General features: G+C 40.5%; 1 protein-coding gene across 4 annotated transcripts in view; it reads left to right on the top strand.

Moving 5' to 3' along the window:
- kcnip4a (potassium voltage-gated channel interacting protein 4a) overlaps positions 1 to 23862 on the top strand; it is a 66572-nt gene that overhangs the window by 38320 nt on the left and 4390 nt on the right. For 2 of the 4 annotated variants that reach the window (XM_088990353.1, XM_088990349.1), the window contains exons 2-3: positions 22052 to 22147; positions 23816 to 23862. The exon at positions 23816 to 23862 is cut by the window's right edge and continues 78 nt beyond it. In XM_088990353.1, the coding sequence (XP_088846479.1) occupies positions 22052 to 22147; positions 23816 to 23862 (143 nt within the window). The remainder of the gene's footprint in view (positions 1 to 22051; positions 22148 to 23815) is intronic. The other 2 variants (XM_088990350.1, XM_088990351.1) reach the window with 1 other exon arrangement.

Below are 23862 nucleotides of genomic sequence, written 5' to 3'. Positions count from 1 at the left end.
CACAAAATAATGTCATCAGATCCACATCCATTTTTATTTAGACTATATATCTACTGACACTTAGAATATGTATGAGGATGATTTTAGTTTGTGCAATTACTCGAGGAAAATAAATTTAAAAAAAAAGGTAAATTGGCTCGCAAAAATTGGCGCTTTAATTTCTTAACTCATTCACTGCCATTCCCGAATTTATGCATGACGTCGAGGGCAATTCCCGAATTAGTTTGGGTTTTGGTTTTTCTTACATGGGGTGCCGATAAAGCGCTGGTCAGATGTCTGGCAATTTTTTTTCCCTTCCAAAATGGGGCAACATTTGCCTTTTGTCCGTGTCAACACGTTGTTACAGCTTCAGCTGAAGTGCTATATAAATCAATATGTATGTATTGCATTGTATTTTGTACAGCAGGGCCCATTTCAAGCTCAGATAACCCCACACTCAATTTAGGAATTAACTCCTTTTTTCTGAAAAAAAAAAAAATAAATAAATAAATAAAAAAAAAAAAAATGGAGTCTAAGGTTTCTTACGCTGAATTGAATGTTTTTGTAGTCCAAAAACTCAATATACTGTGGGTCCTGCAATTTTAGTTAAAATCACAATAACCCTGGCACTGTAGTGGACACGTTTTGCACCTCGTCTGGCAGTGAATTAGTTAACTTTGATTGGTGATAGGCTCCAAAATCCGGATGATTTGAAGGCTTGTTGCCTTGCTTGCTCTCTCTCCATGGAGCAAATAATAGGAGGCTCTTAACAAGCCACTCTGCAGCCCGCCATTTATCTCCATTGTTTGCATGACAAGAGCCGGCCGTCCCACAAGCCCCTTCAGGTGCTGGCACATCATATGCGTGGTCAGGATTTGATGTTTGTGTTTTCGCCGCGTGGGAGTTAGCTGCTTACTCAGGCTACCAACTGGTCACATAAGTTGTTTGCGACAAGAGACCACTGAAAGGCACGTAGAGGGGGCTCTGTTGTCTTCATCCACCCTCATCTTCCGCATCCTCCTCATCCTCCCCGAGCGTGCCGTTGCGGGCTATGTTTCTGATCCCGGGTGTCTTTTTCGGACCTTCTGTTGTTTGGAAAAAGCCAGCGGAGAATGTGGGGCCCACTGAGGGGAGAGCAGCTGTCTTTTTTTTGTAACCATGGTAACCTGACAACCAGCATACATACTCCCTGACAGAAACAAACCTGTGCCACAGGTAGAGAGACCCCCCCCCCTATTTCCCATTTGGTTGCAGACTGCCCAACCGATAAATTGGTGCATATGTTAGCGTGTTTTCAATCTATCCACACCAGTCAAAAATAGTTCAGTTAAATACTGCCATCCATTTCAAGACGAAACATTACCATACATTAGAAAGCACACTTGCTGTTTTAAAAAAGGATTATATATTTTTTGAAAAAAAAAACACGCACACAAGTTTTCTTGTTACTCATCCAGTTATGAATTGATTCAAATACTGTAGTTATGAAGCATGCATGTTTGCAATCGATTAAAGAATTTATTCCGTGTCATTTTGAGGTATCTGGGCAGAAATGTAGCACCCAAAAAATGCAGAAGACGGCGACAAAACTCCGTGGAAATGGACTGATTTGTCTCCTGGGAATTTTTGTCAGCGAATATCAAATAGTTCTCTCGGTGCACCACATAACGATTCACCATCGCATCATTTATGTGTTTTCCTTCTAATTTCGCCATCAACATGGATTAACACGAATTTTTCAGACCAAACAAAGTACCCAAAATGCATTGTGTGTCCTTTGTCGGTCAGGGGCGTTCCTTCAGTGACGTAGGGTGAGGACTCGTCACCAACTCAAAAACAAGACTTTCTGAATATTCAGCGCGAGTCTTAAAACATAAAATATAGCTATATGCGGTGGAATCTTTGTAAAATACGCTCAGTAGAAGTCATTCGAAGTGATTTTACAAATTATGGAAATAACTTTCCAGAGGCGTCGGTTTCCCTTTAAAGGACAACTGACATCACTTTTTTGTTTCCTAACTGACATCAGAAAAACGTTTTATAGCCAATAGCTAAATACCCAAAACATGATACAACAATGATATTTTTAGTCAAATGCAAAACACCAATAAAAATGACTTAAAGTGTCTAAAAACTACTTCAATTTGAAACCGGAAGTGGCCAGTTTCAGAAGGTCCCGCCCATTGTTCGTGGTGTCACGCCAAGACATCTTGCCCAAAACAACGGCTTCAGATTTGGAAAAGATGCTTTCTTGTTACTCATCCAGTTATGAATATGATTCAAATAGTTCTGAAGAGGAAAGCATACATGTTTTCAATCGATTAAATAATTTATTCCGGTCATTTTGATGCATCTCGAGAGAAATGTAGTGACAAACACTTTAGTACTCACAGTACCCAAAATAAGGCAGAATATGGCGACAAAGCTCAGTGGAAATTGTCTCCTGGGAAGTTTTGTCAGCAAATATCAAATAGAAGTCTTGGTGCAACACACAACGATTCACCATCGCGTTATTTATGTGTTTCCCTTCTAATTTCGGCATCAACACGGATCAACACGAATTTTTCAGACCAAACAAAGTCCCGCAAAATTCATTGAAGTGATGAAAGGACTGCTACTGTCACGGTTTGCAAGGTGGTGATGGCGGGTTCGGATCCCAAAAAGCAGGCAGGAGGGAGCAGGAGGTTGTTTGACAAATTGTATTAAAATAAAGGTCAGCAGTAACAAAATGTAAAACATCAAAATGATCTGAATGGAAAAAATACAAAGTAGCAAAAGAAAACCAAGTGTAAAAGTCCGCCAAGGTTAAACAAACACGTACACAATGCATGCAGCAAACAAACAGCAAACAAACAATGAATCGGCACCGGATGATCGTGCCAGGTGTCCTTTTAAGTGTTATTGATTATAACGACCAGCACCTGCGAGGCTGCCAGCAGGGCTGACGTCGCTACCCGCTGGTCGCCAATCTAATCGGGACGACCAGCACCTGTGCAGGTGCAGGCGGGGCCGACAGCGCCCCCCGTTGGTCGCCAACCAGATCATGACAGCTACAATTTGTCCTTTCTCGGTCAGGGGCGTTCCTTCCGTGACGTGACGTGAGGACTCGTCACCAACTCAAAAACACAACTTCCAGAATATTCAGCGCCGTGTCTTAAAACGTAAAATATAACGATATGCGGTGGAATCTTTGTAAAATACGCTCAGTAGAAGTCATTTGAAGCCATTTTACAAATTATGGACACAAATTGTCCGGAGGCTTCGGTTGTCCTTTACGTGTAATATATGGATTGTAGTTTTTAATTCAGTTTTTTATAACTAATTTTGAAATTATTTCAAAAAAGGTGGATTGGTCAAAAATAACAAATACATAAATAAATAAACAGATGAATAAATCAATCAATAAATAAATAAATACATAAAATATACAAAAAAATAAATGCTGAATAAAGAAATATGTAGATACATAAATAAATAGCAAATAAACAGATGAATAGATCAATACATAAATATATAAAAAAAGAAAAATAAATAAACAGCTGAATACATCAATCAAGAAATAAATACATACAGTATATAAATAAATGCAGAATAAATAAATACATATGTACATAAATAAACATTAAATAAAAAAAACATGAATATATCAATACATAAATATCTAAAAATAGATAAATAGATAAAAACACAAATAAATACATAGATAAATACATAAATATATAAATGTAAATGTAAATGTCTCCACTGCGAGACTAATAAAGGCAAATCCAATCCAAATTACCCTGCAATATATCCCTGTTATTACATAATTGGCAGTGAATGAGTTGATGAGTTGCAATTGTCATATTCTAAAAGGAAACATGATGTTATTGAAGATGATTTGTCTGATTTGTGCGCCGAATGGGGCCCCCAGGCCTTGAGTTTGACACCCGAACGACAGCTAAACCGCCATATGCATATTTTTTCGTGAAACTTTTTTAAAACAGTTTAAAGTGAAGAAATAAAAAATAGTGAAATATGGACTCGTCTCATTGCACCAACACCCATAAATAGCCAATATGTGAACTTTTTGAGGCCAGGCTACTCCTTCGTATCCATGCAATATTAACATTGAACCCTTAAAATATTATTTGTTGGGTTCAAATTTCATAGCTCGTCCAATCCTCAAACCTGAACTCTTTCAATCCTTTGCATCTCGGTGCTGTGCTCAATATTCCAAGTAACTGAGTTTACACTCGCCTCGATTATCACACATCTTGTTCAGCAGTACCAGATGGGACATGGCAGCCCGTCGGATCGGCTCTGCCACTTGTGTCTTGCCCAATGGATGACGAGGGCTGCAAATGTTTACGATTCGTTCCCAAATGGTCAATGTTGCTTTGTGCTGTTGCCGATTCGGAGCTGGACTAACAAGCGGGGATTCAGCACCCTGAGCAGTGGGGAACGTTGGCGACCACACTCGCCATTTGTCACGCAGTTCATCCTCATGTAACAATAGAAACAAGATCCTCGCTTGTTCATGATGCTGTACGGCAACTCTCAATTTGACCCAGCTTATTAAAAAAAATATATACAGTAAGGTCTCGTTATATCGATATTCAAGGGAGTCCGAAAAAATATCGATATAACCGGGACTATCGATATATCCGACCCTGTTTGCATGTAATTTTCTCCGTGCGTGCATAGAAATAGTATCGATATAACCGGGACTATCGATATATCCGATATCGATATAACGAGACTTTACTGTATATATGAGGGAGGTATGCACATTTTTTGAAATTACAAAATTTCTGATTTGGGTTCATTCAACATTCCCAGGGGTATAAAACTGTGTTGTTATTGTTGTTGTTGTTTTTTTTTTTTTGCGGTCATATTCGGGGCTTTGGAGAGAAAGTCAGAGTGGCCAAGGCCAAACTGAGGAGACGGAGTGACTATATCGGGAGAAGGATGCTGAGCTTTGAACTGCCAGGCAGGAGACAGAGAGGAAGACCAAAGAGGAGGTTTATGGATGTTGTCAAAGAGGACATGAAGGTAGCTGGTGTGAGAGAATAGGATGCACAAAACCGGGTTAGATGGAGGAAACTGATTCGCTGTGGCGACCCCTGAAGGGAAAAGCCGAAAAGAAACTAAGTTCTTTCAAGCTATGGATTGCAGTTTCTGTTTTTGTCCACTTGATGGAGGCAAAGCAGCAGAATGCAGTACAACACTGCTTGAGCCTGCTTGCTTCGAAATTGTATTACGTATTTTTATTGTACAGTGAGACCTCAACTTACGAACTTAATTGGTTCCCAGACAGCGTGTGTAAGGCGAAAAGTGTGTATCTCAAGAACTAAACTCCCATAGGAAACCATTAAAATGGGAATAATTCGTTCCCGGGTTTCCATAAATATACTTTTCAACTAAATAAGCCTTAACACTACACACAACATACCTTATTCTATGTATAATACATGTGCTATTGTATTGTAATGAAAGAAATACACTGCATTGTATGATAAAGTCACTTTATTTGCATTTGTGATGGTCATTGATGGCTTGATGGAATGGCGTTGGAGGTCGAAGGTCAAAGGGAATTGCTGTTTGGAAAGAGAGGCACATTACATGAGGACTGTAATTAAAGAAATAAACTGTGCTGTAAAATAAAGTTTTATTTACCTTTTTGATGGTCGTTGATGGCTTATGGAAGGAGAGTCACCTTCCATAAGGACTGTTGATAACTTAACCTCTGGTGCTGTTCGGTCGTGTGCTTCCGCCGAAGATCACTCCGCCAGCCGTGGTGGGTGTGTATTATGAAAATAGTGCTTATTGTAAGGTTTAATTTTCAGAAATTTGAAGTTTGTAACACGAAAAGTTTGTAAGATAAGGTGTTTGTAAGTTGAGGTCTCACTGAATTATTATGTTATTAAAATTATTCGCAAGATTACACTGAGATGATTTGTCCTGCATTCATACATATTTTTTTTAATATCCCAAACGAAAAACACCCATATGGTTTCCCATAGGAAACCATTAAAATGTGAATAATCCGTTCCCAAGTTTCCATAAAATATACTTTTCAACTAAATAAGCCTTAAAACTACACACAACATACCTTATTATGTATAATAAATGTGTTATTTTATTGTAATGAAAGAAATACACTGCACTGTATCATAAAGTCACTTTATTTACATTTGTGATGGTCATTGATGGCTTGATGGAATGGCGTTGGAGGTCGAAGGTCAAAGGTAATTGCTGTTTGGAAAGAGAGTCACATTCCATAAGTACTGTGCTGTAAAATAAAGTTTTAATTACCTTTTTAATGGTCGTTGATGGCTTATGGAAGGAGAGTCACCTTCCATAAGGACTGTTGGTAACTTAACCTGTGGTGTGGCTTCTCTTTGCTTCTTTGGAGACTCCTCATCATTTTTGCTGAATAAAAACCTCTTAATTGACACCTGTTGCTTTCTGACTTGTAAGGTCTTACGAAACTGAGGCATCACAGTATCGTTCATCCTGTTGATGACTCAGTGATGTGCAGTCAGGGGAGGCAGGTGAGGCCGTGCCTCACCTCTCATCATGGGATCATCAAATGAAAAAATAAATTAAACAGTTACAGTAAAGTCTCGTTATATCGATATTCAAGGGAGTCCGAAAAAATATCGATATAACCGGGACTATCGATATATTCGACCCTGTTTGCATGTAATTTTCTCCGTGCGTGCATAGAAATAGTATCGATATAACCGGGACTATCGATATGTCCGATATCGATATAACGAGACTTTACTGTATATTTATTTAGTGTTTTGTACTTTAAAGTTCTTTAACATTTTTTTTTTTAAATCGCAGATTTTTCACATTTACCGTTCAAATACTATGGAGAGACGAGCGGTGAGGCAGCAGCCGGCTGAGCCTCACCATGGATTGCGCAATGACTATACTAACTGTGCTGGCTTGCTCTGCAGTGAGACTGCATTGCTGTCAAGTTTTTTTTTTCTTTTTTTGTATGCTACAGTTTGTATATATAAAGAATGCTGACATGAATTTTTAAACAAAACATGTTAACTGCTGCCAATCAAATGGTGAATAAGCATATGTTTGTAAATCTGACCGTGATTACGTCAGTGCCTCACCAGCCATGAACCTCACCGCACGTCACTGTGATGACTCTCATAGCCACAGTCTTTTCTTGATGGAACTGTTCGATAAAAGCCTGCAATTCATTCCACTTTACCAACATTTCTTTGATGCGCTCACTAGATGCTGCAGCAATCTCCTCCTCCTCAGATGACAACTCCCGGATGGCTTGTTGCTGCTTGTCCTCGTGAAGGGTATCAAATCCTCCCTATTGAGGACCTCATTATGGTCAGCAACAAGCTCCTCAATGTCATCCGCATCCACTTTGAGTCCCATGTTCTGTCCAAGGGAAACAATTTCGTCCAAAACAACAGCGTCATGAGGATCAAATGTTTCAAAATCCCTCTCAAGGATGCATGCGGGCCACAAATTCTTCCAAGCTGCTTTCAATGATCGGAGGATAACATCCTGCCAAGCCTTTTCTACCAGCTGAACACAATGAAACACGTTGAAATGGTCTTTCCAATAATCCCTCAGGGATAGTTCGGTGTCATTTGTCACTTGAAAGCATCTGGTAAATAAAGCCTTTGTGTAAAGCTTCTTAAAGCTTGCAATCACTTGCTGGTCCATGGGCTGCAGGAAAGGGGTTGTGTTGGGAGGGAGGAATTTTTTTGCGTGAATTAGCCGTGCTTTCTCGCATAAAATAGCTTTACTCACGTTTTCGCCGGATAGCTGCTTTTCCTTAATCCAAATTAACGGAAGTTTTTCAACTTCTTCGATTGCCCGAGACCGTCGTTTTGAGAGCACGGAAACACCTTGTGCAACAGACGCACCTTTGATGGCTTCTCTGTTCCGGAGAATGGTAGCAATGGTTGACTTAGCGTAGCCGTGCTCGGCCACTAAATCACACAAACGCACACCTCGTTCGTGTTTTTCAATTATCTCCTTCTTCTCAGCGACAGTGATTTTATTTTGTGTCTTCTTCGGCTGAACACGAGCCTGTGGTGGTTTTTTCTTTCGGTCCATAATAGTAAAAATTATCAGCAAAAAGCTCCAAGGAGGCGATCGATGTGTGCATTCAATGAGAGGGGTTGTGGAAAGGTGGCCCGGCTGGAGCGCTGTTCGGTCGTGTGCTTCTGCTGAAGATCCAAAGATCACTCCGCCAGATCCGAAGGTCGTGTGCTCTGGTGTTCTTTCGCCGAAGATTACTCCGTCAGCCGTGGTGGGTGTGTATCACGAAAAGTAGTGCAGATTTCAAGGTTCAATTGTCATAAATTTGAAGTTGATAAGATGAAAAGTTCGTAAGATAAGGTGTTCGTAAGCTGAGGTCTCACTGTACAGTAAAAAGTACTGATTCTGAATGTGTCTTGCATTTCTCTTCTATTCTAATACATGTATTTGATACAATATTACATATTGATACAATATTTATGTATTAACGCTGACATTCAGAAACATGGATTTTTTTCTGAAACATGGCTCAAATTTACATTATGTATATATAAAAAACATCTCAATAACTGGTTTTGCTAGAAAATAATACAATGCTTTTGTTGTTGTTTATTTTAACATCTAAAGAACGTTTCAGGGCTTCCAAAGCCATTTCTGCTGTCCAGATTAATAATTTACTTGATGTGAAGTAGGCAAAGTTAGGTTTAGTGTGTTTTCTTATTATGTAGTGATTATGTGACGGTTTGCAATGAATGCACTAAAATGGCTCGTGAGAGTTTACTGTGGCAATCGATCGAACGGCGTGTTCGTGTCAGAGCTTGTCATCAGCTTGCAGGTGTGAACAGACACACACACACACACACACACACACAAGCACACACGCACACACACTAATTAGCGTCACCAATCACACTGGTTGGTACGACACACTGTGCTGATTATTTGTAAGTCTCATTTTGCCAGGTCTTGATTGTGTCGTGGCAAACCACCTGAGGTGATGAGAAAGCAACCCCTGGGGACTTGTCTTCTTCCTTTGCATTAAAAGTGTCATAAGGGCATTATTTTCCGAAGAAGGGGGCATATTTTAAATTAGAAGGTAAATCGAACTGACATATTTCAGGATTTTTTTTTTTTTTTTTGCAAAACAATTTCCCATAGGAAACCATTAAAATGAGAATAATCTGTTCCCGGGTCCCCATAAAATATAAATTTCAACTAAATAAGCCTTAAAACTACACAAAATATACCTTATTTTATGTATAATAAATTTGATATGGCGTTGTAATTAAAGACATTAATTGTATGATAAAGTCGTTTTATTTAACTTTGTGATGGTCGTTGATGGCTTGATGGAATGGATAGCTTTTTTGCATAAAGTGTCTCAAGGAGCTCTGGGTTGTACATCTTAGAAATTGTGATATTGCAACAGCAACAGGCAGACACACTAGAAACTTCATTAATAGCTCGTTCCCTTGCTTGCATGTTCTCTTTAAAATTTACAGATGGCTTGTGCGTGTTATTTGTGGAGCCTTAACCTTAACCTTAACCTTAACCTTAACCTTGCAGTCTACACTCTGCCTTTGAACTATCAGTAACGTTGAAACAAGTCCAAATTTCAGTATTTTCTATCCATTTTCTCACCATTTCACTTTTTTTTTGTTTGTTTTTTTCACTTTAGTTTTTTTTTTGGTTTCAAGCTATGTCATCTCCCTTTTGTGTGTGTGTGTTTTTGTTTCTGTAACCCCTCCCCCCACTGCTGCGTGTGTCCTGCTGCGTGTGTCCCCTCCCTCCTCTACCACGGGGCTTGACCAATCACGTGTGGCATTAACCAAAGACTGGGGGCGGGGAATAGAGGAGAATAAAAAGCCGGCTGCCATTTCAGAAGCTCCAAGCACTGGCTCGTTTGCGAACAACACATCACTCATTGTGGCGCTCCGTGTGTTTCCCAAAAAAGAGTTTGTATGTCAAGATTATATTCTCGCGAATTTAACGTTTGTAAAGCGAAAAGTTCGTTAGCTAAAGCGTTCGTAAGACGAGGTATCACTGTATTGCCATATGTGACCGTATATCCATTGTGAGGGTTTTCTCCCTCTTTGTTGAGTGACAGTTAGTCGTAGTAAAAGGTACAATTGTTGTCGATAAAACGTTGCTGACATTTGGGATCGGCATTTATGAGAGTGTGTTGGGATAACTTCTTCTGCAGCAGATGGAAAAAGTACCGGAAAATAATTTCCAGAAAAGAAGTGGGAACTTTGATTCAGTGTTTGTCAAACTGCTCTTGATTGTAAATGTTTCCACTTGAAATGTGTTTTTTTTGCTGGCAACTCCAGATACAAGCAAAACAAATTTCATTTTTTTTTTTAATCTGCAATTTTTATCTGTAATTTTTCGAAAATATTCAAACATTTTTCTTGACAATATTCCATATATTTCATTCTATCCGTCTATTTCATTTTATTTGTCTTCATTTGAATGTGGTAAACAAACATGGGTCTCCCGTCACGTTCTTCCTCCCCCCCCTACTCCTCCTCTTCCTCCTTATCATCGTCGCTCTCACCAAAGAGCGCCCCACACACAAACACAAATACACATACGGTACACACAAGTCTGTCGAGCGCCGTTTTAATGGCCACGTTGATATGAATTTGGAGGGTTTGGAAATGATGGCCGTTTTGGCCGTGGTGGTCCTCGTCTTGAAGGTCATGGAGCAGTTTGGATTGTTGGACATCGGCCACGCCGGTAAGATGAGCAGGAAAGTCAACTTTGCTGTCTACTTCTTATTCCTGAACAGTATCTTTCAATGTTCGGGATTAACTTGATTAAGTGTCAGAAAGTTAGTTTTTGGTTGAAAATGGCATCTGGCTTAAAATGTCATTGGGGATATCTGAAAAATGACTTACAGTAGGTCGCAATTTTTTTTTTTTTTTCATTTTGTTTCATTTTAACCCTCTCGTGCACATTTTAATCTAATAACATGACAACGACTATTGTTCCAAGATGACTTAGTAACAGTTCCACAAATGGAGGATTCCTTGTTAAGTTTTATCACAATGATGACATTTTTCCTCCGCATTTGTGATTTGTAGGTTTAAGAAAGTTATGGATTTTCTTGGTGGTGTCTTGCCATCCGTATTTCACGACCATCCTTTGTTTGTCTTTTTATGTCTCCCGCCGCCGTTCTCATCCTTCGTCGGCCCCATGACCTTTTTGGCTGGCTCATCAGACTGATCGGCGGTGCGCTAACAAACGTCTCGGCGTAAATCAAATGGCGCCTGTTCAATGTTATCAGCTCCAGCATGTGGCCTTGCATTTTTGTCTTCTTTTTGTACCACTGTCACTGTTTGTTTTTTCGTCTTTAAGGATGAATAGGCCTCATTGACTGAAAGGTAGGTAGGTGGCGCTGTTGGGAAGATTGGTGAGGGTGGAGCAAGTTTTAGATCCCAGGTGTCAAAGTCAAGGCCCGGGGGCCAAATCTAGTCCACCACATCATTTTATTCAGCCCGCTTAAGTAAATCAAGCATGTGAAATTCAATGTCCGAATTTCAAGCTCAAGTCTGAACCAAAATTTTAAATTGTTGTATGTGAACCACAATAACAGTCAGTATTTTTTACTTCAAATTTGAAAACTAGTTAGTCTGTATGTAATATGTGGAGGGGATGAAACATTTTCATGGTTTCCCCAAATTCATCCTCGAGAGGAAACTGTGGCCATATCTGACAACCTGCCATATTTTGCCTCATTCTGTACATTTGTTGGACATTTTTAGATGGGTACGGCATACAACAATTGTTAATATAATTTTGAGATATTTTAGATTCCGTTTTCGTCATTAAATATTAGAAATAATGTTAATTATAACAAATATCGCTACTCGAAGTCGACCGCCGAGAAAACAAGTCAGTACGAAAAGTCTCGAGAAGAAACAAAAGTTCAGAGAAGACAAGTTCCGGTCAAGTGGGATTTTATTTTGAAATCAGTTAAATTAAAAATTTTACCGTGTTTTTTTTAATGTAATATCAATCATATTTCTTTATAAACACATCGTAAGAACACAAATTCAAATTATTTTTTGCTGTGGACAAAAAAGCCACAATGCTCTACAACAAAGAACATACTTGATTATTGCTAGAAATATGTTGTAACTTGTTAAAAGTATAAATGTTTACATGTGAAATTTTCTTAACAAAATTGTGCAATGAAATATTACACACACATATGTTTTTTTTTCTCAGTAAGTAAGGAAAAAGTGAGCAGTTAGTGAGGTCACAGTGTCTCGCAGGTTGACTGGTATGCGTGACTACAATGTGGCCCACTGCAAAAAACGAGTTTGACAACACTTTTTGATAAATAAATAAATAAATAGATGATGAAATACAAAATTGTATTGTTGCTAATATTTTCTCGAAAGCTGTGCACATTTTCTGCAAAATAAGTTATATTTAAAAATAATATATATATAAGAGGAATTGTTTTATCCAGATTTTTGTCAAAAAGTTATATTTCAAGAAGAAACGTCACATCTGGACATACACTTCCATCTTGTTGCGTTTATTTTCCCAATCGTATTCTCTTGCATAATCGAAAAGTGATCAAAAAAATGAACGACTTTGTAGCCGTGCTGGCAGAGCTCTCGTTTGCTCCTTGTAATCCCGCACCTTCACCCTTTGTACCTTGTCACCAAAAGCCACAAACTGCTTTCAATCAGCGTCACATGAAGCCACAGCAGGTGTCCCCTAATTATGTCCTCCCCCCTCTCCAAATTGGCGGCCGAAGATAACGCTCCAACCAGCTTTGATTGATGAGCGAGCGAGCTGCACCGTTTACGGTTCACTTGACGCGCGTTAATGAAACTGATGAGATGGTGACGTGGGTAGCTGATGAGTAACACTTTTTTCGCTGCTCCTGGTCAAGATACTTTCCTTTGTGTTTAAAATTGTCAACATTGTATCTTGATTGACAAGAAATTTGTAGAACTTGATGAACATTATTGGTACTCTGTACACATTCTGACAATGGGAGCACTGCTGCCACCTACTGTAGTAGATGCACAATTACATTTTATCTAGAATTGCCCCAAAAAAAGTTATCTCAGGTTGCATCTCCCCTTATGCAGAGATCGGATCGTGCACATTGACCCTGAGGGGTGGGGGTGGTTCACCTTTGTTGGGCGACTGTTGTATGATATTTTCTTTTGCGAGATATGAATCGGTAATGTTTTTTTCAAGAATATATTCAACTTTTCTCCACTCCCCCCATAAAAAAAACTATACTGTCATTTAATTTTCTGTCTGGACAGTAGGGATATATATGTAGGGCCAATACTACCAGTAAGACTTTAGTTCGCTGATGAAGCATCTTGGATAAGAAGCGAAACGTCCGACACCTTCAAAGAAGTACAGATGACGGCTGAAGAAACCTTTTCATCGATGGACCACTCCTGTATGACTGAGAGCTTACACAGACTTACGCTGCATTGAATGGTTATGCAGTCCTAAAACTCAATATTCTGTGGGCCCTGGAATTCAAGTGACAATGACAAAAACCCTTGCACTGGAATGGACACGTTTTTTTCACATCGTCTGGGAGTGAATGAGTTAACTTACAAATTTTGCACCACCAGCTAATCGATCGGTATAATTAAAAACTGTCAACCAAATGGAAAAAAATAAAGTAGCAGCAGTCTTTGAAAAGGGCCAGTAGATGGTGGCATGCTCTGATATTTGCTGCTGACCCCCCCCTCCCATTATTGCTAACATGCTGTAGGGAAAAGGTCCCACCTCATAGGTGAATAGTAATGACTCCAGAGGAGTGTATCACGTTCTCTTGACATCACTCCTCCCTCCCTCCCTCACTACCTCACCCCTCCCTCCATCCTCCTCCCGCACCATCCTCCCATTGCTTGCTGCTTCTCAAGTGCAATCACTGAGTTTACAACCACTGCTTTCCCGTCAACGTCATCTGGATCGAGGTCACGTCGTCGTCGTAGACGCCATACAATTGCCTTGGTGACCCGACACCTTTGAGGTTACGGCGTCGCCTTTGAAGTGCCCGCCCGGCTTGTGCGCCCGGGCCCATCCGGCTTCGCGCTGGAGTGGGCACAGGGGAACTGGAGCGCGGGACCGGGCGCTAGCCCTGGCGGTTTTGAAGTTGAGGAAGGGGACGGCTCGGGGCAGGGGGGCGAAGAGTTGTCCGAGAGCGGCTCGGTGTTGAGTGCCATCTGGGAGACGGAGGGGCTGCAGACGGTGGGGATTGTGGCACTGCTGTTTGCCTCCATCAAACTGCTGCACATCTTAGGGATCATAAACTTCTCAGAGGGTAAGGCGCCAAAAACTAAACGGTCTGATACCCGTTTTAACCCTTTCAGCTTATCATGCTATCACGTTTCAGGGTGCGTGACTGTTGTCATAGAACTGTTTAGCACCTTTGATGATAATTGGCAAAGACTTGTTGCGTACAATCCAACTGTCAATTCTTTGTCATAAAGAGCTGTCAGTGCCCGTTGTGGAACTGCTTCGTTCCATCATAGATTTGTCTCGTAGTTTGTTGTAGGATTGCCTATTGGACTGGTGTCAAAGTTATTCGGCCCGCGAAAATAAATCAAACTTGTGAAATTCCACGATGCTTGCTAAAGTTCGAACCCAAATGTCAAAGTGTCCCACGTAAATCACAATAACAGTCATTATTTTTACTTCAAATTAGAAAATGAGTTATTCATTAATTTGTTGTGCGCTCTTTATGTAATTTGTGGAGGAGATGAAACATTCTAATGGTTTCCCCAAATTCATAGTGACCCTTGAAAATAAACCTGAACTACAATGTGGCCCATGGCAAAAAATGAGTATCACACTCCTGGTCTAGTACTGGTCATTTGTGTTCATATTTTGCTTTAATTTGTAGGTTCAACTGTCAATGAGTAACATAGGTGTAGCTTATATTTAATTGATGCATTTTAGGTTATTAGGAATTTTGAACCTGTGTCTTTCAATTTACTCACTCAGCTTGTCGACTGGCACTGTTTTTGTGGCTTTTGTGACCTCAAAATAAAATCCACTGACGTGATTTGCACCATGCAGATCGATCCAAGTATCCACACTCATGATACCAAACACCATATCTATACCAATGCACAATATCAGTACTCTATATTTATTTCTTAGGGTTGGTCATTGTATCGTATTGTATCAATACTGACGCACAATATCAAAACTTTTTATTTTTTGGGGTTGGTCATGGTATCGTATTGTATGGATACCGACGCACAATATCAATATATTCAGACCTCGGTTTTCAAACGTCTCGGTTCTCGTCCAATTCGGTTTTCGACCAAAAATGTCTTTTTTTTTTTTAATGGCTCGGTTTACAACCGAAAATCAGTTCTCAACCAAACTGAGTGCACCTAAATACTCCACTTTCCATTTCCATTTCCATCCATTTCGCTTCCTTATTCGTCACTTCCTCATGTCGGGCGTGTGATATAAAACAACCTAAAAGTACTCGGCGTCAGAATTTGCAATACTGGTTCCAGTATCAAACACAACCAAAATATACGTCCGCATTGGATGGTCAAAGAATGATTTGATTTAGTTGGAGTCGTTATTTTTGGGACACCCTGCAGAGGCAAATGATTAAAATCTGCAGTGGGGAGACTTGAACGGCGTCTCATATGCATCTCAAGGAAAAGCCGTCTCATTAGCGAGGCCGCTGTAAAAATCGCTCAATGCATCAGGCTCAAGTGAGCGCTTTAATCCTGACCGCGGTCGTCTCATTAAATCAACCTGGACCGATGACACATTTGCCGTGCTTCCAATTAGCATGGCCATTCACAAACATACACTATGTATTTGCCTCTTTCGAATTGGGATGGGAGCGTACTTTTTGTTGACAGAGTGCAAGTTTTGCCTCCCGATCGGAAATCGATGAGGCCAGACGATCTCCATGTGTCGTTATCAGCATGCCAGGTGTCTGGAGGGATAATCGTTTTACAATTATGGAACTGTCGAGGTGGTCAATAATGGGACACAAATGCTTGTTTCGGCTCGAAAATTAGGTATAATCTTCACCTGTGTCTGACATAGCCTGGAAACACAGACTCATTGCTGTACCATCCCATCAAGCGCATTTCCGAAGCGGGCCAAATGTGAGCAAACAGACAGCAAAATGAACCAATCGGAGAAATTTGCGTTGGAAGAATTCTGCTAAAACTGATTGCATCATTTTAACAGCAAATAAGCGAATTTCATTGGACGGTCGCAGTGAAGGTGGGGCTTTCCACACTCATTTCTCAGTGGGTGTGGCTTGACAGGCTCAGACTGACAAATTATACTGTACAGTAAATCCCTTGGAGTATCGAATATCCACTTTTTGTTAGGGCTCAGGTGGCAAACACAAGGCCCAGGGGCCACATCTGGGCCACCATTATTTTATATGGCCCTTGAAAGCAATTGTAATCCACGATACTTTCTAAAACGTCTCCCAAAATTTTTAATATTTATATACAATGAATAAGACAGATATTTTTTTTTTCCTGTTGACCAAACCCATTACTATCCTGTCAGTTCCGGTTTACTTCTCTCTCACACTATTGTCCAGTACCGTTTTATAAAATTGTCTGATTTTAGCTGTTTTGTAATTGCCACCCATATAGGGCTAATGAATGGAGTCCAAGGAACTGCTGTACACAAATGGCTATGACAATCCCTTGAATTCATTTATTCTCCTGAGCCTGATTTGGAAGTCATCAAATAGTAGTTTTTATTGATGTATTTTTGCACACATGGATGAACATGAGTCTGTGCCCACAGTTGAGCTCCCTAAAAATGCCGCCTGAGCAATTTCATCTGGATGCCGTTAGGCATCAATGTTTGTGAATCCACCGTAAGCAAAATATCCCACCCGTTTTTGTTGTTTTTTTTTTTTTTTTTTTGCGTATAGAGTGCAGAAGTGCTTCACTTTGTGTCCACTCAGCCACTTTAGCTCCATATATCATTTTGGTTGGTTCACTTAATTGGTGTTGAGTTTTTTTTTCTTGGGATGCCTTTGTGTGTGTGTTTTTTTAAGAAGTATCTGGTCCATAAATCTATTCAAAGGACAACCAAAGTGTGGCACAATTAGCCTTTTGGCTATTTTTCCTGAACTGCTTTTCTTCCGGGCGAAGTGATTGACGTGGCCTTTTGCCAGCGTCCCTTGGGGGTGGTTACACACAGGTAACTGTTGGATTAAAAGTACAAGGCAATCACTTTGGATGAAAGCATCTCTGCTAAGAGTGTGCGATTGAGACGATAGAGTCTGCTGATGCGGATCAAGAGAAGACAGATAGGAAGCGGGGATGATTGGCACTTTTGTCAGACTGTCTAGACAAAAGTATTAAGACATCTGGTGACTTGCAAAATGGGGCAAATATCAATATAGTATTGGAGTTTGGTCTATTGAAACTTTCCCTGTGCATTTTGCCATTTCTTATTGGTCTTATTATGGCATCAAATATGTTGGCCTATTCACTTTTTACAGACTGTTACGATCTGGTTGGCAACCAACGGGTGGCGCTGTCGGCCCCGCCTGCACCTGCACAGGTGTTGGTCGTTCCAATCATTGGCAGTTAAAAGGACTCACGGCATGACCATTCCGTGTCGGGTCATTGTATGAGTTTGCTTCACCATGTCAGGTTTGTTTCATCTTGGCAGAGATTTTACTCATGGTTTTCTTTGATACTTTGTACTTTTCGGTGCGGATGACTTTGTTGTTTTAGATTTTGTTCCTGCTGACTTTATTTTAATACAATTTGTCAAATACAACCTCCTGCTCCCTCCTGCCTGCTTGTTTGGGATCCACAACCATCACCACCTCGCAAACCGTGACACAGACATTGTGATAAAAAATGTGTAGATTTTCATGTTTTTTTTCAGTTGTTTTTACTTATTTTTCAGTAAGTTCAACAATATGTAATGCATTTTGACAAACAGACAGACATCTTTTAACTAATTGAGTGAACAAAATATCTACTGTACCCCCTAATTGTGATTGTGTCTTGAGAGTTTTGAAAGGCGCCTACGAATAAAATATGTGATTATTATTGTGTAAAGCCATATTCAGAATGACCTGCCGCATGTCTTTGCAAAACATGTTCCCGTCTCTCGTGAAACGCTGCTGGCACTTATATTAAATCACGACGATGACATACGGCTCCGGCCGACTCGCTTGTGTTGAGGCTTGTTTGCGCATCCACCTCCAGAATCCACTATGTGCGTTATCTGATTGGGTGGGGTACGGGGTGGGGAGGGGGGGGAAAATCTTTTTTTTTTTTTTTTTCACGGCGGAGGTCTTTTTTTGTTCTTTTGCTTTATAGATTGATCTTGTGCTAATCAGCATGCCGCAGTCGCACTCAATCATTTGCATTCAAATAATCGCATGAGAGATACAGTCCGCCTTTTGGTCATGTACCAAACCTTGAAATTTCCAATATCCCGTCTCCAATTTCGGTTATCAAGAGCCCCTGTCCTCAATCTTGTTGTGTCTTCGAACGGTCTCCTCTTTTGGTAACATCAATCCAGAACATTTTCTGACATTGGCATTTCAGCGATGTACATGTTATGACAGACGGTGGTGGCGTGTTGATATCCGTGGCCCTTCTGTGGAGATGAAGCTGCTGATATTTTGGTTTCTATATTAGGAGTAGCAATGTCATTGCCGTGCAGATAAGATCGGGTGTCAGGTTACGTTCAGGTGCTGACATTTTGTTGCTGCGTTCACATCTGTGATTTGAGGGGCATCGAGTTTAATATTGTGTTCTCTCTAGAACATTGATTGCCATGGGCCTTATTCCACACTGTAACTTGCATCCCCGCGGGAATACGTAATCACTGAATTTAATGCAAGCTGAAAACTTCAGGTTTGTGATTATTATTTTTAAGACATATTTTTATGTCGGCGGCCCGGTAGCCGAGTGGTTAGCACGTCGGCTTCACAGTGCAGAGGTTGCCTGATCGCATCCTGTTCCGGCATCCCTGTGTGGAGTTTGCATGTTCTCCCCTGGGCTCGAGTGGGTTTTCTCTGGGTCCTCCGGTTTCCTCCCACATTCCAAAAACATGCATGGCAGGCAGATTGAACACTCCAAATTGTCCTAGTTAGGTGTGAGTGGGAGAGTCACTGTTGTTTGTCTCTGTGTGCTCTGCGATTGGCTCGCAACTAATTCAGAGTGTCCCCTGCCTCGTGACCGAAGACAGTTGAGATAGGCTCCAGCACCCCCCGCGACCCTAGTGAGGAATAAGCGGTACGGAAAATGGATGGATGGATAGATTTTTATGTCACCGTTGTACATGATTAAAACAAATTGTCGTTGTCGAATGTTTCCTGAACGCGTCTTTGTCGCGCATGCGCACAAATCATGACGTCGAGTCATGAAAGAGAAGGTATTTTCGGTAATCTTATATCGACGGAAGACTAATTAGGGAGGGGTTGTGTGGAATTACTAAAGGGAAATGAGGCGTCCAATTTGTTTTCTGTGTATTTTGTGGAGGTGTGCAGTCAAGAACGACATATAATGAGAATGACCTCATGTCATTACCACCCACATTTTAGGTCTTTTTTTTAATGAATCTTTTTATAGTCCTCCGTGGATAATCGTCCCACAATGGGGAAATATGTATACCCTGTACCTGTTTTCACTGGCTCAAATATACCGACTGATTTGACTCAGCATTAGGGACCCCTGTCCATGTGCTCTGCTGCGTATCATCAGAGTTACCTCTCAAAGATACCAAAGTATGAAACGCTGCGTGCCAGTCATCGTATGTCTTTGTAGGTCACAGCGAATATGAACAAGGAGCAACTTTTTAGGGTTTAGTGAGCTTGTTTGAAGGGCCACAATCTTTACTTGCAGATAAATGACAAACCTGGAGGCTATTCAGCTGCCTTTTCATCCTTTCTAGTTTCCACTTCCTCCTGTTGTGATTTTGATGAAGCAGATGCAGCCCAAAATAACTAATTAACTAACTAAATAAATAAATACGTAGGCATCCACGTCACGCTGTGGTCTGTAAAGTTGGCCGTGCTGCTCCTCTCCTAATTATACTTTGTTGAGCTTTTTGTCTTGTGTTTATAAACCCGCGCAGCGCTCAATCTTAATAATCCCTTTCTGTGTTGTTGCGAGGCGGAGGGGAAAAGCGGCAATGACAGCATCTCGCTGAGTGCACGGTTTATTCAGAGGTAAAAAGAAGGCAAAAGTGCAGCGGGATTGTGTGTTTGTTTGAATGAACGGGGCCTTTGACTTCCATGTGTCGGAATGCACTCAAGTTGCATACTCGATCCTCCAGGTCAACAACACCAGAATGCAGCAAAGAGAAATTGAAAAAGTTCACGTTCAGACTTCTTTGTCAGAGCTCTTCGTGGATTATTTTTCCAGGAACCTAACCTGTGTTGTTCACAAAATCGTTTTGAAACACTCCATGATGAAAACATGAAATGTTTGAACATTTGGGCTCTGTGCTTACAATTTACACGACTGTGAGAGATTCGTTACAGACCACCCCACAATATGTGATTTATTTTTGTTTTTGTTTAGTGATACGCTTCCCAAACACCTTTGCAGTCAATTGACAATTTGTAAAGCACAGGTTTCAAACACAAGGCCCGTGGGCCAAATCTGGCCCGCCATGTCATTTTATGTGGAGTGTGAAAGCAAATCAAAATATGTCAACTTTCATGATGCCTACTAAATCTTAACCAAAATTTCAAATTGTCATTTGTAATAAATAAAAACGATAATATCTGGATATACCAGTTATCAACCCCCTAATTAAAGTAACTTAAACAATTTGTTACGCCTTTTAAATGGCTTCAGTTATACCGTGTTTCCAAGGGAAATGCTAACTAAAATAATGTCCGGTTGGAGCCTCCAACCTTTTTTGCCCCCCCACCCGCGTTTAATGCCAAACAGACGGGTTCGGAACCGGTGGCTTCCAAATACTGTAGAAAAACATTAAACACTACGGCGTTAGCGGGTGCTCAAATAGTCAATTGCCATGTAGCGGATGTTCACCGCAGTGCATTTGTCTGGCAAATAATGTCTTCCGGGCCAATACTTTGTCCTTGAGCCCCACGCCAGAACGGAAGGCTCCCTGCGGTGCGAGGAAAGTTACCATATTGACGTACGGCTGCTATCAAAGTCAGCGAAAACTTCACAAGGGTGTGAAAGTGAAATGTTGCGTCAGCCAGGTAAGCGATTAATCAAAGTGGCCCAAAGACATCAGCGAAATGTCTCCCTCGTTGCTGAGAAATGCTTTGGCCGCCGTAATGGTTGCCATCTGCACTCGGCATCGATGCTCCAAATCACAAATGCTGGCTTTTTTATCCCTTGGCCATTAGCAACCTGGTGTAGATGCGTTTGATGTTCGTTTACGGATGCTATCTGCTGTGAGTCTGTCCAAGAAATAACAATTAGAAAGTTGATTGGGAAATGTTTTTTTTTTTTACAACCAGATTAATGCTTTTGTCCTTTTTATGTGGCCATTTTATTGGACAGTTGAAAGATGCACTTGCAACCACTACACTTTTTAATAGGCCAGATTACACAACCGTGTCACCCCTTAATCAATTAGGAAGAGTGGATGCAAAATGTCGAGACACGCACACACACACACACACACACACACACACACACACACACACACACACACACACACACACACACACACACACACACACACACACACACACACACACACACACACAAATGCCACAATTCCTGATTTAAGAAAGTGAGGACAAAATCAATTAATTTCGCCACTGTGGGTGTGATTAAAAAAATATATAGATATAGATATAGATATAGATATAGATAGATAGATAGATTTTTTTTTTTTTGATCAAGTCATGTCGACTGGTGATGTCACTCTTGTGGCACCTTTCAACCTACAATACGCAGATGTTGTTTTAACTTGCCTTCATTCCGAATCAGGAGCCTCTGCAGCCATGTTGTTGCCCTGAAGAAAGATGGCCGCCTTTGACCCATCCCCCTCCTATCTCGCCACAGTAACCACATCCCCATGTACTTGTGTTCTCCAGGTTACCCGTCGATCGTTCACGGGCGCGGGGTGACGGCTCGCCTCATGAGGCTGCTCCCATGCGCCTCCGCCAAGTCGCCATCGGGCGTCAAACAAAGCAAGTGGCTCCTTCTCCGGCTCTTCATATTAGCTAGCTAGCTTTCAATCTATTTGAGTTACTTCCGGGTTGAGTAAACACTGGTGCATGTGGCTGCCGCTGCTCACCCACAGAAAAACTTATCCTGTGACTGAAAAGTGAACTTGACAGTTTTGAAAGGCGCTTATAAATGAAATGTATTATTATTCATTTGTCTTGTCAAAGATGCTTAATGCAACGTAAGAGCCATCAATCACCATCATCGGTCAGCCGTGTGACTTAAAACAAACAGAGGTCTTGAGAAACCTTGCCAAATGGCTTGAATTTGATTTTTCCGGTTTCCGGTTTGATTCAGTTGATTAAAACAGCAGTTGTGGAAATTCAGACATTGTCAACGGGATCAGGGACTTGCTCATTAGAGACATTTTGTTTTTGACTTGTGGCAGTCAAAATTGGTAGCAGGTGAGAGTAAATGTTTGGTAAAATTACCCCAAGATGCCCTTTTAAATGACCTAAAGTGAATCTAGTGAATACGTATATCACATTTTCGCTCTATAAGGCGCATCTAAAGTCATTCAATGTGCGTTCTATATGGATCAATATTCTGATGAGCATTTTAAATGTTCTGCAAAGCACTTTGTTATAGTTCTGATAGCTAAATATACTGCTACCCTACTTAAGAACATTCAAGTTATGAACAATGGTACATATAAATATTTTTGTAGTAACATATGTAGTATTCTCTCCAGTTGTACATGTACATGTCTTTATGTAGCATATATTTTATTAAATGTTTATTTTTGAATACAAACCAATACATGTTACTTATACAAAGCTTAAATATACTTATATAAACCTTAAACATACTTATATTAAAAATACATTCCATACATAATATAGCACTGAAACAACTTACAAACTAATTCACCTTACGAACGACCGCTCGGAAACGTATCTCGTTCATAAATTGGGGAGCATCTGTATTGTATTGTATTGTCTTTAGTGTTGCTGCATCTAGTGGATGCATAACGCAACTGCAGCCACTATTAGCGTCTATTCTGTGCACCTTTTCACACAGTGCACCCTACATTTGAAAACAGTTATAGAATAGGCTAATAACTGACAGCTTTATTTATTTATTTATTTATTTATTTATTTATTTATTTTAATATATTTATATATTTATTTAGTTGTATATTTATTTGGTTTTGTGGATCACCAAGTTTGCGCTCATTGGTTCTCAGACATCCTCGTGCTTCATTTTGAGGATCACTGCAATGTTTATTACTGTCACATTATGTTGTGCTAAAACGCCTAAAAGCAAGAGATTTGAGTCAATGTTTGGGGAGTTGATGATGGGCAGAAGGAAGCTCCTTGAATGCCTGATCGTTTTGGTGTTGGCGTGTTGAAATGCGACTCTTCTGTAAAAATCTGCTGCCCAGTTGCCGCATGTGTTCTACTGGTGTTGTGTGTTGTGGAAATGAAGGTAATCCTGCCTCCATAAGTGCGTTCCAACTGTTTCCTAATTGGGAAAGGAGAGGTATCTGTTTGGTCGTTTGGGTTTTAGTCATTCCAAATGGATGACCCACCTGACCAATTAATAGGACACGTGTCCAAAGTACAGAAATTCGGACGAGGGAAAAATATAGTTTTAAAGGTGTAATCCTGACCCCCATCTTCCTCCTCCAGACAGCGTTGAAGATGAACTGGAACTGTCAGCTGTACGCCACCGACCT

The sequence above is a fragment of the Hippocampus bargibanti genome, linkage group LG02 (assembly GCF_051943395.1).
Source record: "Hippocampus bargibanti isolate YZ-2025 linkage group LG02, ASM5194339v1, whole genome shotgun sequence".
NCBI lineage: Eukaryota > Metazoa > Chordata > Actinopteri > Syngnathiformes > Syngnathidae > Hippocampus > Hippocampus bargibanti.
This window is presented reverse-complemented; position numbering and strand designations above follow the sequence as displayed.